A 27,122-nucleotide genomic window follows, 5' to 3' on the forward strand; every position below is an offset into this window, starting at 1 on the left:
CAACTTCAGTTTGGATTATAACTCTATTTTTCCTGGATTATTTTATTGTTCTCTTTTCCTGTTGAAAAACTTTGCCAAATTAAATAAAACTTGCCCAGAACTTTTTGGGATTTTTTTTTCTCTTTGTGGATTTTACCTGCTCTTTTGCATTTGGATTACTATTTGAACCACGTGGATTTTTTTATTTGACTCAATTGGATTAAAACCTGTCTTTTTCCTACTCCTTTTTTTCCCTTCTGTTTGGAACAATAAGGACACATCAGTCATTTTAACTTTGATTTGGAATACTAAAGAAAATTTGGGTATTGATTTACTTCCAACCTACTTAATTTGGACATTGACTTAACAAGACAGAAAATAAGACTGAATTGTTTCCCCCCAATTACAAGAAGAACAATTTAAGTCTCTTTTAGATATTATTGAAAATTGACTTTAAGTATTCTTTTTTCCTTCCTATCCTTTAGCTTCTTTTATTTTTATCTAATATAAATGAATTGCTAAACTCTTTCTCTCCCTCCTCTTTGTCTGGTGCCCCCCACTCCTCCCTATAATTTCTTTTATATTTAGTTGGATATTAAGTTTTCTCTGTTATATTAGGATTGTTTTGGATATACAGAAACCGTAAACATATTTTTACTCTTTTCTTTTTATGATTCTTTCCTTTTATGATTTTCTTTATTTTTAAAACATAAATAGATCTGGAGCTAATTTAGACTGAATTAAATAATTTCTTTTCTTTTCTTTTTCCTTCCCTTCTTTTTTCATGTGTGCCTTTTTTTCTTTGTTTTAAAATGAATTTTAGATGAATGAAGTTAAAGTCTAAGTATTGAACTTTTTTCTTTTTTCCTCTGTATTAAATTCTTATTAAATTGTATGCTAGAATGAACTGATATTTTTGAATATTTTATTAATAATAATTAACAACTATATTAATTGATTTTAAGGTTTGATATCACATTTCTATATTGAAAGTATTAAATTGCATAGTTTAGGAGATATCTTTTACATATACCAGCCATTCTATATATATAAGCCCTTCTCTTTCCAATTTTAGATATTGTAAATCTGTTGAATTGATGCCATTTTGGAAACAGTTAAATTTTACAGGCTTTAGAAGACCCAGAAAATCATCTTAAATATCTACCACATCTACTATCATAAAAAACTCTAAAAAACAGACTACAACTCCGACTGCCACACCACAAGGATCTCCTTCACCATCACCATCTCCTTTACCACAAATAACAATAACAAGTATGTTGGGCAAGGAGAAAGAAAAAGAAAAAGAAAAGACTCCAGCACAGCCAACTTTGCAGACCATCCAGGACACTCTGGCCCTGCTTCAGATCTCCATGAATGCTAATAGAGATGATGCACGTGAAGAAGCTCAAAAACATTATGAAGCCATAAAAGCAGACATAAAAACGGAAATGAGTGACTTGAAGGCTGAACTAGGGAATGTGAAAGGAGGTGTACAATCACTGGATGGGAAGATTGACGTGATACAACAAACTCTAAAAGAGAACGAACAGTGGAAGAAAAAGGTTGAAGACAAAATGGAAAAATCAGAACAGAGAATGAATGAATATGAAGACCACAGTATCGTGAAAAACAGAGGAGTCGACGAAGCCATTACTAATATAGAATTACAACGAGCTTCACACAGTCTGAGATTCCAAAATGTCCACGAGAAAAAGGATGAAAATTTGGGCTCGAAAATGGCGGAAATAATAGGAGAGATCTTACAGATAGACCCACAGGAAGCAATAAAGGAGATTGACGAAATTTACCGAGTCCAAACTAGCTATGCTAGAAAAAACAACCTACCAAGAGAAGTTCATATCAAATTCATCAGAAGGACAATAAGAGATGACATTTTGAAGTGGTCAAGAGATGAAGAGTTAAAATATAAAGACCAAAATGTCATTATATTAAAACAAGTGCCAAGAAGAGTATGAGAAAGCAGGAGGGATTATTACTTTTTAACAATATTAATCAAAGAAAAAATAATCTTCTGTTGGCTGATCCCCGAAGGTCTTTCTTTCTACTGGCAAAAATCTAGAGTGAAGATAGAGACTGTCGACGAAGCCAGAGTTTTCTATGAACGATCCGGCTTGTTTAAACATGATTTATCCTATAAGGAAATCAGAGAGGGAGGAGGGGAGGGGGGCCCACCTCCAGCGGGGAGGGAGCTACCCAGGTCGTTAGGGAAAAACAACTACAACCACAGCAAGATTTGGTTTTAAGCACTAGACTTCGAGAACCCCGAGAGACAAAACAATACTACAAATAGAAATGTACTCAGATGTTAAATTTTTTTCAGTAAATGTAAATGGATTGAATCACCCAAGAAAAAGAAAACAGATATTTTCTAAACTTAAGAAGCAAAGAGCGCAAATTACTATTTTACAAGAAGTTCATATTAAGAATTCAGATAAAGAACTACTACAAAATTTAAAATTAGATAACTTGTTTACTAGTTTACCTGAAAAAAAAAGGAGAGGGATAGCTGTTTATATAAATGAAATGATAGAGGTTAAACAACTTTATAGTGACAATGATGGTAGAATTTTAATCTTGCAAGTAAACTTAGAAACGGGACCTCTTGTCATTATATCAATCTATGCCCCAAATGAAAACCAAAAAAATATTTTATAAAGAATTACATGAAAAAATAGTAGAATGGTCTATTGAAAATATGATTATAATAGGAGACTTTAACGCTATAGCTGATAGTCAAATGGATTATTCTGGTAAAAAGAAAGATAAGAAAAAGAAAACAATTTTACCAACAACATTTTGGAACTTGACCTCAGAACTAGCCTTGCAGGACACATGGCGAGATCACCACCCTACAAATAAGCAATACAGTGTTCCCTCGATTTTCGCGGGGGATGCGTTCCGAGACTGCCCGCAAAAGTCGAATTTCCGCGAAGTAGAGATGCGGAAGTAAATACACTATTTTTGGCTATGAACAGTATCCCAAGCCTTCCCTTAACACTTTAAACCCCTAAATTACAATTTCCCATTCCCTTAGCAACCATTTAGATTATTACTGACCATGTTTATTTATTAAAGTTTATTTAAAAAAATGTTTTTTAAAGGCAGACGAAAGTTTGGCAATGACATATGACGTCATCGGGCGGGAAAAACCGTGGTACAGGGGGGGAAACCGCGAAGTATTTTTTAATTAATATTTTTGAAAAACCGTGGTATAGACGTTCCGCGAACTTCGAACTCGCGAAAATCGAGGGAACACTGTAAACCTTTTACTCAAATCCACATAAAATTTGGTCTAGAATAGACATGGCATGGATTTCAACTCAGATTTCCGATAACGTTGCAAACATTGAAATTGAAACAAACAATTGGGCTGACCACAATCCACTAGCAATTACTTGGAAGGGAAACAGAAAACAGAGGTATTGGCGAATAAATAGAAATATTTTACATGATTTTCAATACAAAGAATGGATGGAAAAAGAATTAGAATTTTTTAAAAATTTAAATAACAATACAGATACTTCCCCACAAAACTTATGGGACACAACTAAAGCATATATTCACGGACTGACCATATCTTATATTGCAAGAAAGAATAAAGAGAAGAAAAATCAAGTCCAAAAATTACAAACAGAACTAAAAAATCTAGAAGTACTATCACAGAGCAGTCAGGGTGAAGATGAAAATTTAAAAAAAGGGAACTAATTAGACATAAAATAAATTTAATAGAACAAGAACAATTGGCAGAAAAAACTAAGCAGGCTAAACAGGAATATTTTGAACACGCTAATAAACCAGGCCGGTAGTTAGCATATAAATTAAGGAATCAAAAAGAGTCCAGAATAATAAAAAAAACCTAGAAGACAGTAAAGGTATATGTAGACATCAAACTGTCGAGAAAAAAGAGATAGTGCTAGAATTTTATAAAAACTTATACCACAAAGAAGACATAAATGAGGATAAGGTCTTTGATTTTTTAAGCTCCATTGACCTACCTTTCTTAACAGATGAACAACAACAAACATAAATATCTTTTAACTTTCTATCCAATAATAAAACTTCCCCCAAATTTTATAATAATCACAATCTTGTTTATCTTTAAATTTCAAGGTCAATTTATCCATCTCTGCACAGTCCTTGATTTTTCTTAAAACTTCCCTTTTTGTTGGTACTCTATTCAAGTGAGAGTGAGGCAGACAGTGACTGGGGAGAGCCTGAGTGGGCTGATGTGATAATTGGAGATTGGTCTCTGTCAGACAGTGGGGAAGATATATTAGTCAAAAATAGTTGGATTAATCCATGCTATAGAAGAAGGCAAGAGGAGATCCAGAGTAAAAGGTATTAATTCACAGCCATAGCTCTTTGAGATGTGATGTAACTTCAAGGCAATATAAAGGAAGGGTTGTGGGAAATGAGGGCATGGACTCTCAATGTTCGTTCCATGGAAGAGCCGAGTGACTGTGGTGTGCTTGAAAATAAGTTCTAAAAATCATGATCTCTGCCTCCAAAGACATTCTGTGTAGGCTTTCTGGGCTAGCAAAAGTATTCAGTGAGCTACTGCCTCTGCTTTGAATAATGAGAAGGGGTTATCTAAGGCAGCGTTTCCCAACCGGTGTGCCGTGGCACACTAGTGTGCCGCGAGACATGGTCAGGTATGCCGCGAAGCTCCTAGGGAAGCTCCAGCTGGGCGGGGCGGTGCCGGTGCCTCCGACCTGGAGCTCCCACTCGCAGCTGTCCCCCGGCTACTGCCCGATGCCGCTGTTTTCGGCGCTGCCCTGCTGGGCCCCAAAGAAGGAAGACGGGAAAAAGGAGAGCTTAATTCTTCGTGCCTCCTTTTTCCTGCCTTCCTTCTTTCGGGCCCAGCAGGAGAGCCCCGAAAACAGTGGCATCGGGCAGTAGCCAGGGGACAGCTGCGAGTGGGAGCTCCAGGTCGGAGGCACCGGCACCGGCAGCGCCCCGCCCAGCTGGAGCTTCCCTGACGTCAGCGGCAAGCGTCCTTTGGGGCCCGGCAGTGGGAGTGGGAGGGTGCCGGCTGCAGCGGCCCCAGGCAGCCGCGGGGAGATGGCGGCGGCGAGAGGGAGCTACAGGGTGGAGGCACCGACGGTGGCGGTTGGATGTGCTGCTGGAGACCTACATGCTGGCGCTGCGGGGCTGGCACTGGCTCGCTGGCTGGGCTGGAGGTGCCAGCCCCATGCCCAGCACAGTTCCAGCATATACGGCGTCTAGCAGCACGTCCAGCTGCCGCCGTCAGGACTCCTGCTCGCAGTCAGCCGCTCTGCCGCCACCGTTGGCTACTGCCTGATGCCGCTGTTGTCGGCGTGGTAGAAAGAGAGAGAGAGAGAAAGAAAGAGAAAGAGAGAGAGAAAGAAAGAGAAAGAGAGAGAGAAAGAGAGAGAAAGAAAGAAAGAGAGATAGCAAGAGAGACAGAGAGGGACATAGCAAGAGAGACAGAGAGAGAGAGAGAAAGAGAGAGAGAGAGAAAGAGAGACAGCAAGAGAGGCAGAGAGAGAGAAAGAGAGACAGAGAAAGAGAGAGAGAAAGAGACATAGCAAGAGAGGCAGAGAGAGAGAGAGAAAGAGAGACATAGCAAGAGAGACAGAGAGAGAGAGAAAGAGAGAGAGAAAGAGAGACAGAGAAAGGGAAACAGAAAGAAAGAGAGAAAGAAAGAGATAGCAAGAGAGACAGAGAAAGAGAGAGAATGAAAGAGAGATAGCAAGAGAGGCAGAGAGAGCAAGGGAGAGAGAAAAACATAGAGGGAGGGAAGGAGGGAGAGAGAAAGAGAGCAAAAAAGAGGAAGAAAAAGAAAGAGGGGTGGAGAGAAAGAAGGGAAGGAAGAGAGAGAAAGAGGGAGGGAGAAATAGAGCGAAATGGAGGAAGAGGGGGTTTTTTGTCCAAACTTTTCTTTAGCCGCCCCCCCCCCCCTTTCAGTGTTCCCCAGGATTTTGAAAATATGAATAATGTGCCGCGGCTCAAAAAAGGTTGGGAAACACTGATCTAAGGAATGTGATAATGACTGAGTTTGGCGTGTTTCCCAGACCTAGAGTCGAAGCTGGTTTTTTAATGAGATAGAATTCTGCTTCTATGCTACTTTTAAACTATGCATTGCATTTATGTATCCTGCTTGAGTGAAATAAAGAGTGAGTTTTATTACTAAGAAGTGATCTTCCAGGAATTTGAATTTATCGGAAGCCCACAGAACATATACCATCTATAAAACATCTTATACATATTTTCCTTAAATTCAGTTGACATTGTCATTTTATAGTTTCTTTCCTATAATTGCTGCCAGCTATCTATATCTATCATATAACCTACTGTATATTTCTCATCCATTTTATCTTTGTATTCTTCACCTACTCAAATTCTAGATAGGAAGTACCTATATTTTTTTAAAAATCAAATTATCATCCTGACTATTTCTGTTTTTTGCAAATTGATACCTTCTGTTTTAACATCTTTCCCTAACCTTGATTGTAACTGAAGGTACATAAACCAGTCCAGTTTTATGCCTAGTTTTTCTAACTCTTGAAATGATTTTAACTTCAATGACTGTATCATTATATGTTTGTATCTTAAATTATTAAGATATTTAATAATTACTAGTTTGCTCTATCAAACAATCATTACTACAAACAATCCCTGTCCTACTGTCCTATTATCCTCTTTTATCATTACTTTTTACTTATGTTTATACAAACTTTTACTATCCTATACACATTTGACAAATAAATAAATAAATAAAATTACTAGTCAATGGAGATGGGTGAGGAGAACAGTCACTATACCTTACTCTACTTCTTGTTTATGCACTAACTATACAGGTAGTAAGTTGTGCCCCATTTTATAGTTTTTTGTCATGATTATTTTGTGAATAATTGAAGTTAAGTAGTTATTAAGCAAATCTACCTCCCCCCATCGATTTTGCTTATTAGACACTCCTTTGAGATGCTGCAATATTGTAAATATATGGTGATTGCCAAGTACCAGAATTTGATAACATGACCATGTGAATACTGCAAGAGTCAGAAATTTGAAAAATGGCCATAAGTCACTTTTTTCAATGCTGTTGTAGCTTTGAATGGTCATTAGATGTATGGTTGTAAGATAACTATCTTCTGTGTTGCCTATGGTTCTTGCTAGCTCAATATTCACCCTGCCATTTATATCCAGTTTTTCTTCCCATAAATGCAAGACCACAATCATAGTTATCCCCAATTTGATCTTCATAAAAACCTATATGGACTAGAGCAAAAGTAAATGGAAATGTTATAGTCTAAGTTTTGTCTTTTTCCAATGCTTCACCCAGGCCTCTTTAAACTTATTTTTCCAAGAGTGACTATAGTTCATAATTGGAAGGCATTGGAGAATGCCACTGCAATCTCAATGGATAATGTTTGTGTGGCCTATGTGTTGTTATTTCAAGCTCTGGTCAGAATAGCTTCAGGGACAGAGAAACAGTGTAGTCTATTTGGACAAAAAGATAGCTGAGACTACACAAGAGATAAAAATATGTCTGAGCCTTTCTAAAGCCCCAGGGAATAATAGCCTTAAATAGAAATATTTAAGGCTATTTAAATATTTGTGATGAGACCAGTAGATGAAGTATTTGGTGGGCCTGTTTTATGTTGGTCATATTTATTTAGAATTTCCTGCTGATTTCAGTGCAATTCATTGGAGGTTGCTGTTCTGCAGTCTGGTTTTATCAACAGTGTGCTTGTAAGTAAGCCATGCTGTTTCCCTATTCATATAGGCATATGCATCTAGAATTTTTTCAGAGCAAAAATATGGGTTGACAGAACATATACCATGAGAGAACCAAAATTATGCAAATAGAAAATATTATATTATTTTATTTCATGAATCCTATTGCAATTTATATTATTTCTTCTGGCTGGAAAAAAATGCTTTATGCCAGAAAAAAACATTTTTGAATCAGGATCATAATAAACAATAGTATTTGGTTTCATAATTTTCTGAATCATAATGCATTGATGTTTTACTGTAGATACTTTACTTTATTTCAATCAATATTTTTAAATGCAAAGTGCCAGAAATCCATTGTGAAACTGATGTATCAATCACTGCTCGGATTGCTGGTAAAAGAAGTCTTCTTGGATCATCTAATATAAAATTATCCTACTATCGTTTTATGAGATTAATATATGAAAGGCCAAAAAATCTATGTCTTAATAATCAAATTAATGTGGAAAACACAGCAGGTTAATAACACAGTCAGATAACTAGTTCCTATAGTTTAGTGCTAGATTTATGTATACTACAAGATTTCCAGATTTATAAGGGAAACCTTTTCTGGAGTTTTACTCTGAGTTTCATCTTTGGCATCTTGAGCATAAAAATGTGCTTTAACAGTAAGAGATGGTTGTAATCCTGGCCAGAAATATATTGGAAGGAAATATCTTTAATTTCATTAAATACAGGTAATTTCTCTTCTTTCCAAGCTGTAATATCAGCATACTGTTATTTAACGTTTATCTTTTTAGGTCTTTATCTATTCCCCTCCTGCTGCAATTCCAAATATGAAACTAGTCTTTCCTATCCAGTTTAAATAAATCATCACTTGAAATTGTTAAAGGACTGGGAAAAATGAATTGCAATGGAAAAAAATAAGAAAAAATAATATTCAGAATGGAAAAACCCAAAAAAATAATTTTCAGAAAACTAAGCTACTAAAAATAAAAAAAGGTTTTTGTTTTTATTTAGTTTATTTTTTTATTTTTTAAATTTATTTATTATTTAGATTTGTATGCCGCCCCTCTCCGAAGACTGAATGTTTCCTCTATTTCTAACATGTTTTTCATCTAAAACTAAGTATCAATTCGATTTATATCTTTTCTTTGGCTCCCCCCCCCCTTTTATGTGGGTTTAAGAGAAGAATCTAAATATAGTTAGCCAAACTGAATTAAAGTTTTGAGAATGAAGCCTACTAGTTTAAGTGCTCATGTTTTATGGAAAGCATCTATCCATCTTTCTGTCATTCTATCTGCTTGCTAGGCCTTGATGAACTTTGTTGTTTGGCTTTCCAGGCTATATGTGCATCCAGATTCTCCATTTACTGGGGAACAATTGCTGAAGCAGATGGTATCCTTTGAAAAAGTGAAACTCACAAACAATGAGCTGGATCAGCATGGTCATGTAAGTACCTGGTCCTGTGAGAAGAGAAAACACCTGTTGGAAATGCCAAAAAACCCAACAATAGTTGTTCCTATTTAAGTAAACTTTAAAAGCTGTGAAATTTCCTGGGCTGAGAAGAAGGGATGGGGCATGTAATAGTATCTTATATCACAGAAGATATTCTAGCATTTATTCTGCTCTGAAAGCCCATTTTTAGACATCTATACCAGCTAACTGTTAATTATTTAAGAATTTCTGTCCTGAAAAATTTTCCCTATCTTCTTTTGTTTGTCATGTTTTGAAGAACAATAAAACGAGTCAAAATGTTGGAATCTGCAATTATGCAAAACTTGAGAATGCAACCTGCATTTAGTCCACTCTCTTGAGTGACAGAAGGAGGAAAGAATTAGATGTCTAGGAATATTGTTATATAATAAAATTTCATAATAATATGTCAGGATAATGTTTTGCAGAAGCTAGCCCACCCAGATAGCCAAAGCAGCTAACCAGTCTGCCTCAGACCAGGATATCAGGAACCTTTATCTTGAAGATAATTGAATACACTTACTGCAGAGTTTCTTAGGAAAATAGTAGCAAACCTACAGTAACTATTTACACTGTAGCTCTCTAGTAGTTAATATACAAAGTACTCACAATAGAAAAACCACTATTCTCAGTTACAATATACAAATGCAATTCTTCATCTACCACAAGCCACCTAATTTCCAATCCACACACTAAACCATACTAAGCCACAATACCTTCAAGCCAAGCCACACACCACAAACCACACCTATACAGAGGTGCATTATTAACTTTTGTCAGCCAATCAAGTTACATTACAATTTGCATATTCATCATGACTAGGTAATTTTACATTGCTAAAGTTATACAATTCTTTTCTCTCTGCAATTTGGAATATTGCATCAAGTAGGCTCCAATCTTGACATAATATAATGTATTAGTTTAATGAAACTAAATCATAGTTGTTTTGATTTTGCCATATATTGGAGAAAGTTCCTCAGCATGCTATATGTGACTTAGACAGAAGCCTTTTGCATCCCTCATGTAAAATGTCAATCTCCATATTTAAATTTAGAATAAATACTGTATATCTGGCTATATCAAGACTGAATATGAAGAAGCAATTTATTTGTTATTCATTTAAATGGGAGTTTACGTATAAATAATCTTACCTTGTGTTTTGAAACTATCTGGCACCAGTACCCCTGAGATTTCCAAAACACTCTGGGAATCTGATTGACTGACAAAAACTAAGGAGGAAAACCATGTTGGCTTTTATCTGCCCTCATTTTAAAACCTCTTACTGAACTTCATGGAGTAGAATTCATTTGTGGCAATTGGCATATAGTAGAAGTGAGCCTAGGATAAAGTGATCAGTCCCGCTTTTAAATGATTTTTCCCATGTCCCATGGCAGTTCAAAAATGTCCCAATTTTGGAGCTGGTCACCCCCCCCCCCTCCCAAAGCCTGGCAAAGTTTGCAAAAAATTTGGAGCAAACACGCGCACAGCCCTTCCTGGGAGGCTCTGAGCTTCCGCCCTTCTGCTATGGAGGCAGCCTCTCCCGTAGCTGCAGCGTCCCACCTGCCTGGCGTTCCCTGGCAGCAACAGCAGGTGAGCTTTGGGGCCCAATGGAGGCAGGTGAGCTTTGCAGCTCCTCGGGTGGCAGGAAGGGCTCAGGCCCGAGGTGGGCCTGCAGGGGCAGTGGGGCAGGCAGCAAAGGCACCGCTGCCAATCAGGGGTCGAAGTAGGAGTTGGAGGGCACTGGCAGCAGCGTCACCAAGCAGCAGCCGCGGGGCGATGGGGTGGTCGGCTGCGAGCAGGAGCTCCAGGGTGGAAGCACCAATGGCGGCACCTGGACATGTTACTGGATTCCATACATGCTGATGTTGCACTGGGCATGGGGCTGGCACCTCCATCCTGGCCCAACCAGTGGGCCAGTTCTAGCCCCATGCCCAGGGGAGCGCCAGCATGTACGGCATCCAGTAACACGTCCAGCCGCCGACATCGGTGCCTCCGCCCTGAAGCTTCTGCTCCCAGCTGACCACTCCGCCACCACCCCATGGCTATTGTCCAGTGCATCTGCTGCCAGCACCCTCCCACTCCTACTTCAACCCCTGTATGTGGTGTACGAGAGAGAGATAGCAAGAGAGAGAGAGAGATCAGGGAAAGAGAAGAGAAAGGGAGGGAGGAAAGAAGGGAGAGAGAAAAAAGGAGAGGAAGGAAAAGAGGGAGAAAGAGAGAGAGAAATATTTTTTGGGAAATTTTTTTCAACCCCCACCCCACCCCACACACACACACACAATGATGTCCCTCTTTCCCAATCTTAAAATCTGGTCACTTTAGCATAGGACTAAGATCAGGACCCAAATGGTCTATAGTTTCTTCTGGTATTAGCCAAGAATCTGGCATGGTTTTGGTTTTTTTTTACCTCTTTTGGTGTAGCAGTTTTGATAGATAAGAGAATATAATTTACTGACTGAAAATGATTCTGTTTTCTCTAATTTTATCCTCACTAGATAATATTGAATTCAATGCACAAATATCAACCTAGGGTGCATATCATCAAAAAGAAGGATCACACAGCCTCCTTGCTTAACTTGAAATCTGAAGAATTCAGAACATTTATATTCCCAGAGACAGTGTTCACAGCTGTCACTGCCTACCAAAACCAATTGGTGAGTGTTTTCAATTCACTAACCCAATTCACTAACTGTTGTCAATGATGTTCTTTTGTAAATTCTATCCAAAGAGGGGCTGAATGATATAAACATTCTCAAAGTGGGATAGAAAGGACAAAATAATCTATTTTCCTTTAATTACATATAAGCAGAACATCTGAGTGGGATCTAATTTAATTTTTAAAAAGGCCTGCAGCCTAATTTAAGAGTACTTCTAGCTTCTCTCCTTCTCTTCTTGGTCCTACATGTTACAACTGACAAACAACTTATAAAAATACTTGGGCAGTGCAGTTTAAGTTCTGAGGCTCACAACTGACAGCATTAATGTTTTTCAAAAAAATTACTATTGGCAAGGCCTTACCTCAGAATATGCTGTTTTTCAATCAAAACATGTATCAATTTCTTATATAAAAATAATCCCCCTCTCCTCTATATTTTCAGTAATATTTGGGCACAGATTTTTGCCTAGATAACTGATATAGATCTCTTATACAAATTTGGAGCATATATCAGATTTGGGTATCTAGGTGTTTTTTTTCTCCTCAGAATTAAAATTGAGATCCTTCTTCAGTATTACAATTAACTAATATAAGGTGATTATGGATGTCAACAAAAAACATTGATCATAACAAAGCCAGTTGAAAAATATAATGTAGTCTCATCCTCAGAAGGTTAAATGTTTCAGTTCTCAGAGTTCCTAACAATTTGGTCTGAAGGATGTATGCACACTCTTATGCTCATGCTAACCACATATTTCTGTCAATTCTAGGATATAAGGAAATGAATTGGTTTATGAAACTCAGTATGATATGGAGTTGACTACAAAAGTCACTTCTAATTACATGCCATAATTATTCACTTTCAAATATGTGTGCTGTAATATTCCTGGATTCCTTTTGAATTTTTTCTTCTAGTCAGGAAATGTATCTGATTGCTCAATTAATTGGACAAAAGCTGAAAACTAGGAACAACTTGATTAGAAAAATTGCAGGAACAGCTGAGGGAGCACTAGCCAAAACATTATATATAGTGGTACAATAATTACTATGCTCTGTTGCTGAATACTGTGCAGCTGTGTGGGGAAGAAGTTGCCATACAACAAGACTGATGTTAATTTAATGACACAATCAAAATAATATCTGGAACCCTTTAATCTACACTGCTCTCATGGCTGGCATGGTCTTTCTAACATTGCTCCTCCTGATTTCAGATGACAAACAACAGACAGTTCAAGGGTGGAATAAGATAAACATCCCATCAACTCTTAGAAATCTTCCAATTTATAAAATATTAGATCAGTGGTTCCCAACCTTTTTTTGGCCATGCCCCACCTAAGCATCTCTAAAATCATGAGCCCCCCCCCAAAAAATATAATTCTTATTATTCAAAAAGTAAACTACTCATGTGGAGGAAGCCTAAAAGGTCATTAACTAGGTTTAAACAAGGTTCCAATTGCCTCCATTAAAAATGAAATTGCCCCTCTGTGGGGCATGGTCCCCAGGTTGGGAACCAGGGTATTAGACCATCTCTCACCAGGCTTAAATCTAGGAAATCAATTTTGAATAATATATCACAGTCTTACAATCTAGATGATGAATAGTGGTTAACTTTTAATAACCATAGTGGTGGGTGACTTTTAATAACCATAATCAAACAGATCACACATATCTTCCAGGAATGCAGTTTTCCTGAAAAATGTGGAGCTACCTGAATAGAATCAAGACTGGCCATGCTAGAACTAGGGCAAAGCTCTTTAAATGGGGAATGTCCGAGAGCCTGCAACGTGACTATGAAGCACCAGAGCAAATGATAAAATACCTGAGAATGTCTTCTCAGAAAATTTCAAAGCACTTGAGATGATTTCACTGCAATCACACCAGAAACAGTTAGTTGGTTAGCTTCTTTTGATATCAGATAACATGTATCCCATTGCAATTCTATGGCTCCTGTTATGATGATTTTATCTTAATTTAGTATATTATCTGCTATACTTTATTGTCCACATATTGCATAAACACACACAATATATATCAATATATATTTACTGATGCTTTATTTAAACTACATTATTATATCAATGATTGCATAACCTCTGCAGATGCCATTCATTAAATAAAATAAATGAGACATATCAGATTAGTAATTCCTATAGGAACACACTACTGTAGATATGGTCTGCTAAAGAGAGAGAGAGAGTCTGCTTAACAGAGAGTCCTCTTAATTTTGTTATAATGCCATTCTTATCAACACTTTTTCTCACAAGTTGCTATACATTAGTTAGGACTTTTTAGGTGCTAGATTGAAGAATGTGCCTCCAATTGCAATTTGAAATCTGCATTTTTTAGATATATCAGTTCCTCAGAGAAGCACATTTTCTCAATTGGATCTTGGATCTGCAACCTGCAGGACTCTTAAGTAGCTGGTAGGGAAATTGAAAAGTTAGTACTTATGCATTTGGATATTACCTAGTTGTTGATGGATACTACAGAACACAAGGTTGAAATGCATGTAACATATATTTTATTTTGTTTCAAATAATAGTTTACAGTATCTGAGGATAAAAATCTTGACACAACAGTTAGGATTGAATATTGCAGGCTACTTCTGCTGACTGCTGGCTGTCAGCAGTTTGGCAGTTTGAGTCTTACCAGTTCAAGGCCGATTCAGCCTTCCATCCTTCTGAGGTTGATAAAATGAGGACCCAGATTGTTGGGGAAAATATGCTGACTCTGTAAACAGCTTATAAAAAGGGCTGTAAAGCACTGTGAAGCAGTATATAAGTCTTATTGATATTACTATTTTGGAGATTTTCTGGGCAGCTACCAAGTTTTTTGATGTAACTCACCATCCCTGATATAGCTTCCACACTGCAATTGTTTCATCTCCTCTTCTCTAAATAGCATAATGAAGCTGATTAGTAGTCACTGAGAATACGAATATTGAAGTGTCCTATGTGTTCAATCTAATCTATCCATCTGTTCGATTTGCATAGTTCACTTTGAAGCTGGAGAAGTTGAATTGTGTTTTTCTACAGAGAGAAAGAGTCTGATTTGAGTTGATGAGTCAAAAAATACTTTTCAATGGAAAAATAGACCACCCAGAAGTGCAACAAAATTAGGGCACTGGAAAGAAATAATCGGTCCTACTCTTCAAAAAGCTGCATTGCAGCAAGAAAATACAGCAAGAAAATGCAGCCTACCCCATGTCTCCTGCAGATATGGTGGGAGACATGGAATAGGCCACTCCAGGTGAACAAGAGATTGCCACTTGAAAGCCCAATGAACTCAGCCTGGGGTGCTGGTGACAAGTGAAATCCAGACCCTGGGATCAGGCTGTTGCTATTTAAATGCCAGGTTGGTTGTAAATAAAGCTCCCCTCATCCAGGATTTACTCCTGGGCCCAGAGGGAGGATCCCTCTCTCGGAAATGTGCCTAGCCGGGTTTCAGATGTGGCACCAGCCACAACCCCAGGAGAGAGGGGAGGAGTGGCTATTATAGAAGATGATCAGCCTATGCAGGTTCACTGTTCCTGAGATAGCAGGTTGTGAATCACTCTTTGTGAAGTTGGATCTAGAGGTTCAGGTGGGCTTGTTGCTCACATACTTGCCTCCCAGCTGTGTATCGAAAGCCCTGCCTGTGCTACTCAAGAAGGTAGCCGGGCTGGCGGTGGACTTCCCCAGATTTATTGTCTTTGGGGGACTTAAACCTACCATCGCTCAGCAAATTCTCTAGGTTGGCACAGAAGTTCATGGCCACCATAGCAACTATGGTCCTGACCCAAGTAATTCAGGATATGACTCATGAGGGGAGGGCAAACTCCCAACATGGTATTCCTCTCAGAGCAGTTGAGTAATGATCTTAAATTAAGGGGCCTAGAGACTTTGCCTTTGTCATGGTCAAATCATTTCCTGATATCCTTGACTTTAAGGCTCCAATCCTCCCCCACAGGGAGGCAGAACCAATTAGGTAGTTCTGCCCCAGGTGCCTGATGAACACTGAGGGCTTTCAGAAGGCATTTGGGGTTTTACTGGACTTCCTTGTACACAGTTTGACAGGGTCCCTTGCTGCTGCCTGGAATGCGGCAGTGGTGGGAACTCTAAACCAAATTGTGCCTTTGTGACCTCTCTATGACATTAGACCATGGAGATGTCCTTGGTTCACGGAGGAATTCCAGGGGATCAAACACCAGAAGAGATGTCTAGAGAAGCATTGGAGGAAAAGTAAATCTGAATCTTACCGGGGATTAAGCATGTGTCACTGAGGATTTTAGATGCTCCATATGGGGGCTCCCAGAAGTGGATTTGAAAAGTTTATAGAAACCTCAAAAAACTGCTTTAAACTCTTTAAAAGTGGAATTTAAAAAGAAAGGAAGAGGAATTAAAGGAGAATAAATAGAGGTGAAGAAAAAAGTTTGAAAAAGATGGATGCCACTGGATTCTGATATTGGAAACAGTGAGTAGAATACAAAGAAACATAATGAAAAGATGGCAGAGGGAGGAGCCAAGCCAGAGAAGGTATTGAAAAAAAAATAGATAAACTGCTATTGATGTTTGACTCTATGGAGGAGAGGTTTAAAGCAATGGAAAGTGCATTTGGGGACCTTGTTAATGATGTGAAAGGACTTAAAAAGAGCTCACAAGAGCAAAAAGAGAAAATTGAAACAATTGAAAAATTGTTTCTCTAGAAAGCCCACACCAAAAGGGCAAATGATGTTACAAAACAGCAAAACTTGAGATTTACTAATTTAGAAGATCATCAGAGGAGATGGAATTTACGCCTGCATGATTTTAAGCAAGGTTTTGGAGAAGAAATAAAATTGCCTGAAGTAAATGATTCAAAGCAAATGATGTAGATATTGATATTAAGTGTTGTACCACATGATTCTTGACAAATGTATATTTTATTTTATGTATGTTGAGAGCATATGCACCAAGACAAATTCCTTGTGTGTCCAATCACACTTGGCCAATAAAATTCTATTCCATTCTATGATATAGAGAGGGCCCACTGGAAAATTGGCTGCAGAGACCTGCAAAGATAAAGAGACATTGTTCTTGCATTTGCAAGTGAAAGGAAGGCTGAAAAGCTTTATAAACACTTGAGAAGCATCACAGATCTTAAACAAGATGGAAATGAGATAAGAGTCTTAAGAGACCTCTCTTGCCAAATTCTGCAAGACAGAGCTGCATTGAGACCAATTACAACTCTTTTATTCTGGAATGGTTTGAAATTTACTTGGGGATTTTCTGCAGCTGTTTTGGTGTAACAAGGAAATGTGATGTATAGAGCATGTACATACGAAGAGGGAAGAGATTTGTTGGAACAATTGGGCATAGAGGAGGCTTTTTGGCAAAGATATTTTTTTCCACTCCAATCATAAATACAAAATCAAATACCATCAATCTTGAATTACATTACAATGAATCATTTTTAAAATTTCGGTATTCATAATCCATCCAATGCTGCCTCCTTTACATTTGACATCTGGACAAAAAATAATTATTCAAATTTCTTATATGACATTAAAAAGCTGTTAGCTAATACACTTTTTAGGCTGCTCCTAATATTAATAACATCTAATTAATTAAGCCAAAGTGCTTCAATTTTCTCCATATCTCCTTAATATCAATTTTCGTGTACTTTTCTTAACCTTACTTTTATAATAATTGCCCTTTTAAAAAAAAATAAAACAAGAAAAAAGAGCAAAAATTTCCAATAACACCCAATAGTTCTTAATTTGTGTCTAACCCTTACAGAAAAGAGAAAAGAAAAAATTGTATCAATTTCAAGTGGAAAAAATCCAAATAATGTGTCACATATATCGCCATGAACCAAATTTAAAAAGCCAATTGATAATAATACCTTTTGAAAGGTAAACAAAAGAATTTTTAAAAAAAGATTTAAAAAGGAAAAAAGTGAACTACTCTAATTATATCACTGCATACCCAACGGAATCACTGTGCCCTACTCTAATTGTATCACTGTAAGCCCAGTGGAATCATCAAGCACTATTCTAAAAGAAAAATAACAGTGTAAACCCAGTGAAATCATCATGCCCTAATCTTAAAAAAAAAGTAACTATAAACCCAGTGGAATCATCATACCCTAATCTAATTAGTCACTGTAAACCCAGTGGAATCATCATGCCCTATTTCTATTTAAAAATTACTCTGAACTCAAGATCCTCCTACCTAGTCCCTTTTATAGAACAATATCTTATTCTAGTTTAAAGCACTGTAATCCCAAAAAACATTGTTCCCTCGCTAAATCAAAATAGTTTATAACTTTTTATACGTTTATAAAAATATTATTAATAAATCATAATCCACATATCTTGCTTAAATTCTGTACTTCCATAAATTTTATAGTCAATAATTTATACTATCATTATTTCCTTTTCTTTAAAAAATAAAAATCTTATAATATAATCATCATTATTTTCTATTTTCATAATTCTATACCATAATTCATCCAAATGTGTGATTTCCATAATCTGTGCTTATCTTGATAAAATCTTCTTAGCTATAAAATTCATTCTCATTATTATTTTCCTTTTCCTTCCTCTCCTCCACCCCCTCTTCCAAATATCTAAAACAATAAAAATCTTAATCATCCCAAATAAGCATAACCATTTTCAATATTCTACTATTTCATTGTTCCAACATTTCCAATACCCACAAAAATAATTTTACAAATCTTAAAATATCTTAATTAAACATTATTATGCATATAACTCAATTAACATCTTTCAATTTAATTAATTCCCCTTCCATCTAACCATTCCTGTCTCCAAGTCTAAATACATTCTTTTCCCCAATATAATTTCCTTATAATAAATCCCAATTAAAATTAAAGTTCCTCATTTAATTCCCTTACACCAATACATCATTTCACATAAGTTTATTCTTATAAATTAATAACTTTATCATAGTTTCAATCTTCTTCTCAAGATACTGCTGCCATCCATATTTTCCATTTCCATATTCCTTAATCCATATTGCCAAGATGTGTCTCGAATCTGTTTCTGATAAAATCCTCTAGTGTCTCCTCAAGCTTTTCAAGTGATTAATTTGTTCTTTTGCCAGTGCATGAAACCATATCTCAGTCAGTCAGTTCCCATGTCTCTTCTCTCAGAAATTCATTTGTACCAAACCAAAGCTGAAAACATCCTATTTTCACAAGTGAATGCATAACAAGCACATCCCGTCATCCTAGCCAGAACAGGTAAGGTACCATCTGTTGCAAATATAAATCATAGGTCTCCTTGCAGTGACTCTTCCAACCTCTCTGTGGCAGCCCCTCAGATAAGGATTGTTAAGATTGTTAAGAAAAGCCATAAGGGATTGCAAAGAAACCATACGGAATTACAAAGATCCTGAGGGGAGAATTTCTAATGACTGAATACTGCAAAGAATACTGCAAAGAAAAGCAAAGAGCCAGTGAGTTATAGCAACGTGTACCCTTTTCTACTCACCTTCTTCTAGCTGCTCCATAACAAAACAAAGAATCTCAGCAGCCAGAATCTGAGGTATAAGAATCCAGATACTTTTCTCTCCTTAACTCCAGAAAATCTCTTTCCCTCTTCCAAAGCTTAAACTCAAACCATAAGCTCAGAGACTTAATGAACCTCATGAAGTTTTTCAAGAAGTTTCAAGAAATTTTAAAGAGGAAAAGTTTTTCTCTCCCCCCCTCCCCTAGCCCATCTCAATCTGCATCTCAAAGCCCTGACTTTGCAAACACCCAGATGGTGCTAGGAGCTGGTAGGAGCTAATAATACTCTAACAAAAGGAATAAACAAACCAACGTATTAACAAAGAATTGCTTTCAAACCAACAGTAAATTCTCTGATTTTCCAACTTTATTAACAAAGAATCACTTTCAATCCAAAAGTAAATTCTCTGATTTTCCACCACTATATACTATATACAAACATCCCCAGCTGATTTACATTACTTCCCTGCTAAAGAAGCTTCCCAGCTGATTTAAATTACTTCCCTGCTAAAGAAGTTTTACTTACTCATCATTAGAATTCCTGGCAATAGCAAAAGGACTCTGAATAAACTTTAAAAAGAGTCCAGCCATTGCAAAGGACTTCGGAAGACACCTGACCCCCAACTGTGTAGAGCCATCATTAATTACCTGACCTTAAAATTCCTAGCTGAGACACTCATCGGTAGGAGCCCAGCCTTCAGTGAAAGACCCTGCTAACATCAGAGTCTAGCTGCTAGTGAAGGACCCTGGAAGACGCCTGATCCCCAGTAAAAACGGAGGACTCTGAAAATGCATTCCTTCCAACTTTAAAACTGCAAACAGCAATTAGCAGCTCCTCAAACTGCAATTAACTCTTACCTTACCTTGTAAGAGAAGAAACCCTCAAGCATCTCTTGACATCCACATCCCAACGCCCCCTTCCCCAACCAAAGGGATACAAAACAATAAAGCTACAAGTGGCAAACCAATAAACCCAGTGACCGAATATGCGTGGCAAAAAAAAAGGCTCAAAACCCCCAGGCAAATAACATCAGCAACTTATGCTTTAAGTGCAATGACTCAATTATTATACAAGAAGAATCCAAAAAATGCCACTCCTGCAACAAATTAGCTCACCATACCTGCCTTAACATAAATAAGCAAATTGCCTCCTTTCTTCAAGATAATTCCTCATTCTATTATTTCTGCTCATCTTGTACTCCCAAACCTGACTCACTCTACAACTTACCTGACAAGCTCCTCTCCCTAAAAGCAATAACAAAAACTCAACAATCATACATAGACAACATAGAACCACGGCTTGCTTCCATTGAAAAAATTATGCAAGGTCTGATAAAAGATAAACCACCAAAACAAACACACTATACTTCCCCCCCACCTGTCTATACTCCACCAAGTCCTCCACAATCTTTACCTGCAAGCTCAATTACTGACATCCCCACTCTTGTAAAAGATGCCATGGAGCGCAAACAAAAGCGACATAATGCCATCCTTTTTGGCCTTGAGGAAAATGGGGAATCTGATTTAACAAATATATGCAACATCATCCGCCGTCTACATCCACAAACCTTTGCCCCTGATGACATCCTAGAGGTTACTAGAAACGGCCCTGCACTTAACTACAGCGATGGATCAAAGGCCCCTCGTTTCTGTAGGATAGTCTGCAAAAATGAAACTGCCAAACAACTGTTCATCAAAACCATGAACTCCATCAACAGAAATAATGACAACTACAACAAACTCAGATCTAGACCACATCTAACTCTACTTCAACGCATCCGCTCTCGTGAACTACGGGCCGAACCCAAGAGACGTCTTGAGCTTGGTGAAACCAACCTATACGTAGACTACCGCAATGAATGCATCAAAACCAAGACCTATAACCCTCCCTTCAAAAATCCCATCCCTCCTCAACCATCCCACACTTCCCAACCCACCACCCCTCATCAACAAATTGTCATCCCTAGTACATCCAACCAAGAATAGGAAAGCACGCCCCTTACTTCCTCAGTTCAATCCAACCTCAATCCATTCCAATTTAAATTCAACTCAACTCAGCCCAACTTCAACCCAGAACCCAAACTCAATCTCAAATGTAAACTAATCAATGCAAGAAGTATAATTAACAAGTTGTCTGAATTCCTCCTCCTTCAAGACACCAACTTATTTGATTTGATCTTTGTCAGTGAAACATGGCTAAATACTTCCTATCCTGACTCCATCATCACATCAAGTAACTACCTTGTCCTTCGGTCTGACCGTGAATCCCGCAGAGGAGGCGGTGTAGCCATATTCTACAAAAAAATCACTCAATCTAAAAAACATCCAAGTTTCACATGATCTTATCCTCCCAGAAACCATTATATGTGATCTTTCCCTCAATATCACACTTTGCTTCCTACTATGCTACAGAGCTCCTGACTCCAACATCACTCATGCAACCAAATTAACCTCACTGCTAACATGGGCAACCTCCTGCCCTTACCCCATTATCTTCCTTGGTGACCTCAACCTACTTCACATTAACTGGACCTTAAATGAATGCAGCACGGAACCAATCCACACTACCTTATACAATGCCGTCACCAGCCTGGAACTTGACCAATTAGTATTAAATAATACTAGACTTAACAGCTGTCTGGACCTCATATTCTGTAATAGCAAAAGCGCAATCTATGGTCTGCATGTAAAAGAACCTTTTTCCAACAGTGATCATAGTATGATTAACTTCAATCTCAATCTACACCAGGAAAACTTTCACCTGTATAATGTGTCAACTAAGTACAATTTTAGGAAAGCCAACTACGAACTCATAGATGCCAATTTCTCAATTCTCGACTGGCAAACTATATTTTCTAATTGCAACACTATTGATGATTTCTACAACACATTCTTACTACAAGTTAAAAGACTTATCAGACTACATGTACCACTAACTTCAACCAGAAGAAAAACAAAAAATAACCTACCTGTTTCAATAAGGAAACTACAAACCAAAAAAAGATCTCTCTGGCATAAAAATAAAAAAGGCCAAGTAACCAACTTCAAAAGACGCTACAAAAGCATTTGCCAAGAAATAAAAGCAGAATGTCTCAACTACCACAGCAAACAAGAGGAAAATCTCCTTCGCACCAAATCTAACCGAGCCTTCTACAACTTTGCCAACAACAAACTCAAAAACTTTAGACCTATTCCACCTCTCGTTGGACTCAACAACAAAGAATACCATGATGATCCATCCAAAGCTAACCTCTTCAACTCTTTCTGTGGCTCTGTAATGGTTCATCCCCCCTTTCTTCAAAAATCGCACCTCAAACTCTCTCAACGACCTAACCCAAGAAGACTTCACTATAGACCGTGTTGAAAAAGCAATCCGAGACCTTAAACCTTCTCTATCAGTCGGACCAGATGGTTTTTGCCCATACTTCCTAAAAAAAACTTCTTCAGCTTTAGCCGAACCGCTAAGCATCATCTTTCAAAATTTCTTCAGGACCAGCACACTCTCCAAGCTATGGTCAAATGCAGTAGTCATCCCCATCTTCAAAAAAGGAGACCCTTCTCTCGTTGACAACTACAGACCAATTTCGTGTAAAGTCATGGAATCAATTATAAATCAATCAATCAATCACCCTTTACTTAGAATCTAATAACCTACTCTCTAACAAACCATTTGGATTCAGAAAGAAATTATCCTGCAACCTTCAACTAATTCACTGCAAAAACATATGGACTACCCACCTAGATCAAGGAAAATCCACTGATGCAATTTATATTGATTTTTGCAAAGCCTTCGATTCAGTGGTCCATGACAAATTACTCCTAAAACTCAAATCCTATGTCATCTCAGGATTCCTCCACAGCTGGATTACTGCATTCCTGTCAAACAGGCAACAAGTTGTCAAAATTGGAAGCGCCATTTCCACCCCTGTCCTGGTTAAAAGTGGCGTTCCCCAAGGCAGCGTACTAGGACCTACTCTATTCATTCTCTTTTTTTTAAAATATATTTTTTTATTGATTTTTAACAATTTAAAATCACACGACATAAAACAGTGCATAGTGAATTGTGAGTTGTGCCCACCACCCCGACATACACACATTCCCCACCACCAAATTGGGGGTATTTCTTGTATAATCCACTTAACCCAAGAGCAATATATCTGTTTACATATTATAAAGTGATTCCAGTTTATTTCTCGTAGCTTGGTCTCGGATTCTGCTCGTCATATATCGTCTTACCTTGTCCCACTGTCCCATCAGCTGTCCCAACTCAGTTTCATTATCCAAATTTATCCTTTTTTCCATAATTTCAAATTGAATATGGTCCACCATGTACCTATACCAATTTTGCATTGTCCATTTTGTCGCATCCTTCCAACCCAAAACTATTACTGCCTGAGCGCTTTCTATTGCTGCTTTTTTTATTTCTCTAAATTCTCCCATCGCATTACTTTTTACTAGTACTGCCATTTCCTTAGTGATTGTCCATTGTATATTTAACATTCTATTGATATCCTCTTTCACTTTTTGCCAAAATTCCTGCACTATCGGGCATTCCCAAAACATATGCATAAACACTCCTTTATCTTGACAACCATGCCAACAATTCCCCCTGACATTCTGCTGAAAATGTGCAAATTGAACGGGAGTGAAATACCACTTATGTAATATTTTCCTTCTCATTTCCCTAATTCTTGTATTTTTAATTTTCCTTATATCTTCTACTATATTTTCCATTTCTTGTACCTCTACTAATATCTCATTTTGCCACCATTTTGTCAATCCATCAATCGTATCCCCATCTGACTGCACTAGCAGTTTGTATATATTAGTTGCTTGCGCCTTTATCCCCTCACTTCTTTCTCTTATTATTTTCTCTAACCCTGTCTCCTCCCGCCATAATACTTCTTTATTCTCCCTTTCATTTAGGTATTTACATATTGCATTTATTTGTAGCCACCTTCCCTTACCTAACCACCATTCTATACGATTTCTACTTGGCCTGCCATCCTTCTCGTATAACTGTTCTATCTTAGTTATCCCTCTTCCCTTCAACTCTCCTATAACCCTATTTAAGTTAATTTCGTTTTCTCTATTTATTACATAAAGCGATGACAGTTTAGATTTATATAATCCTATTTTCCCTTGCCATTTTTTCCAAATTTCCATAGTCCCTTTCATTGGGCCTATTAATTTACCTATATCACTCCTATTCCACTTCCTAAAAATTAATTCTCTATTGTTCATCCCGTTTATCTGTTTTTCCAATTTCGCCCATTTATTTTCACTTAATTGCAACTCCATTAACCTTTCCATTTGAAAAGCTTCCCTATACAGCTCCAAACATGGAACTCCCCATCCCCCCTCTTTTTCATTCGCAATTAACCACTTTTTTCTTATTCTTGGTCTCTTATCTTCTTCAATCCAATAATTTAATTTTTTGTCCCACTCTTTAACCTTACATACCGATAACCCCCCCAACAGCACCTGAAATAGGTATATCATCTTGGGAGCTATCATCATTTTTAAAGCTCTTATTTTAGAGAGTCTCCTTAGCTTTTTATCTTTCCAGCTCCTCATCTGTTTCAACATTTTCCTCCATATTAATCTATAATTAATCTCTTCCATTTTCACTGGGTTTTTCAATAACCAAATTCCCAAATATTTTATTTTTTTAAGTCCTAATTTCAACCCTGATTCTTTCCTAATTTCTATCTGTTCTCTCGGATCTATATTTAAACACATAATCTCTGATTTTTCCATATTAACCGACAGTCCCGATTCCTGCTTAAACTCTTGTAAATTATTTATTATACCTTTAATAATCTCCATCGGGGTCTGGGTCAATATAATTGCATCATCTGCAAATAAATTTATTTTCATTTCTAATTCCCCTATTCTATATCCTGCCCAAGTGTTATCTTGTCTTATCTTATTAGCTAAGATCTCTATTGCTATTACGAATAATTTTGGAGACAAAGGGCATCCCTGCTTGGTGCTGTTTAATATTTTAATACTCTGCGTTCTTTGTCCATTCACTCTTATATATACTTCATTTCCTTTATAAATCTCTTTTATAGTTTCACAAAAATTTTCCCCCATATTTAATTTGTTACATAATTTATATAAATAACTATGGTTAACTTTATTGAACGCTTTATAAACATCTAATTTCAAAATTCCCAATTTCCTTTTAGTAGCGGTAGCATGGTGCATCACATTCATTACATTTCTAATTGGTTCACTTATTTTCCTTCCCTTCACGAATCCATATTGATCCTCTTCAATTATTTTTGGTAAAATATTTTCTAATCTATTTGCCAGTATTTTCATAAATATTTTATAATCCTGATTTGCCAAACTGATCGGACGGTAAGACCCAGGCTCTCTTAAATCTCGACCCATCTTCAGAATGGTAACAATTTCTGAAAGCTTCCATGTCTGCGGGATATCACGATTTGACAATATATTATTAAACAATTTCCCCAAATGCGGCAACAAAACATTCACATAAGTTTTATAGAATTCCCCTGTAAACCCATCTGGGCCCGGTGCTTTGGCTTGTTTTAACCCTTTAATTACTCTAGCAATTTCATCTTGTGTAATTTCTGCATTCAAAATTTGTTTATCTTCTTCACTTACTATTTTCCCAATCTTGAGGACTCCTATCTTCACTTGCTCCTCTTTATACAAATCTTCATAATATTTCCTCATTATCTCCTCTAACTGGTCATTACCATATCTAACTACAGTGATCCCTCGATTAGCGCGGGGGTTACGTTCCAAGACCTCCCGCGCTAATCGATTTCCGCGTTATATTGGTGCGGAAGTAAAAAACACCATCTGCGCATGCGCGCCATTTTTTTCATGGCCGCACATGCGCAGATGGTGGAGTTTGCATGTGGGCGGCAGGGAAGACCAAGGGAAGGTTCCTTCAGCTGCCCAACAGCTGATCTGCTCCGCAGCGCGGAAGCAGCAAGGAGCCAAAGATGGGGTTTCCCCGTTGCCCAGGCAAAGGGGAAACCCCATCTTCGGCTCCTCACTGCTGCCGCGCTGCGGAGCGGATCAGGTGTTGGGCGGCTGAAGGAACCTTCCCTTGGTCTTCCCGCCGCCCAGGCAAAGGGGAAACCCCAAGATCGCTTGCCGCTTGCCGCTTGCCGTATTGCAGCTTGGAGCCTTGCTTCGCCTCCTTCGCTGCAATACGGCAAGCGGCAAGCGGCAAGCGGCAAGCGATCTTGGGGTTTCCCCTTTGCCTGGGCGGCGCTGGGGCCATGCGGAGCCGCTCATCTAGGGGGGCGTGGACCGGCAAGGTGCCCTCCGCTCTCTCTCTTTCTCTCCCTGTTACCGGTGTGGTATAAGAGAGAGAAAGAAAGAGAAAGGAGGGCGACTTGCCAGTCCACGCCCCCCTGGATGAGTGGCCCCGCATGGCCCCAGCGCCGGACTCCGCCGTTGCCTCCGCCCTTGTTCGGCTCTGCAGCTGAGAGGCCACGTCCACCCCCTCCTCGGTGTCCCCGGCACCCAGCGTCCCCACGCCGCCTCCACCTCCCGGTAATGCGCCCGACCTCTGCCTCTCTCTTTCTCTCTCATATACCACGCCGGCAACAGGGAGAGAAAGAGAGAAATGATAGAAAAAAGGTGAGAAAAAAAGAGAAATGAGAAAATGATTGCCTCTCTCTTTCTCTCTCATATACCACGCCAGCAACAGGGAGAGAAAGAGAGAGAGAAATGATAGAAAAAAGGTGAGAAAAAAAGAGAAATGAGAAAATGATTGAAGCAGAGAATGACAGGAAAGAAAGAG

General features: G+C 38.0%; 1 protein-coding gene across 1 annotated transcript in view; it reads left to right on the forward strand.

Moving 5' to 3' along the window:
* TBX20 (T-box transcription factor 20) overlaps positions 1 to 27,122 on the forward strand; it is a 255,812-nt gene that overhangs the window by 50,360 nt on the left and 178,330 nt on the right. Inside the window, exons 4-5 of the mRNA XM_070766940.1 lie at positions 9,048 to 9,156; positions 11,676 to 11,834. Coding sequence (XP_070623041.1) covers positions 9,048 to 9,156; positions 11,676 to 11,834 — 268 coding nt within the window. The remainder of the gene's footprint in view (positions 1 to 9,047; positions 9,157 to 11,675; positions 11,835 to 27,122) is intronic.

Source organism: Erythrolamprus reginae, chromosome Z, assembly GCF_031021105.1.
Source record: "Erythrolamprus reginae isolate rEryReg1 chromosome Z, rEryReg1.hap1, whole genome shotgun sequence".
Taxonomy (NCBI): Eukaryota; Metazoa; Chordata; class Lepidosauria; order Squamata; family Dipsadidae; genus Erythrolamprus; species Erythrolamprus reginae.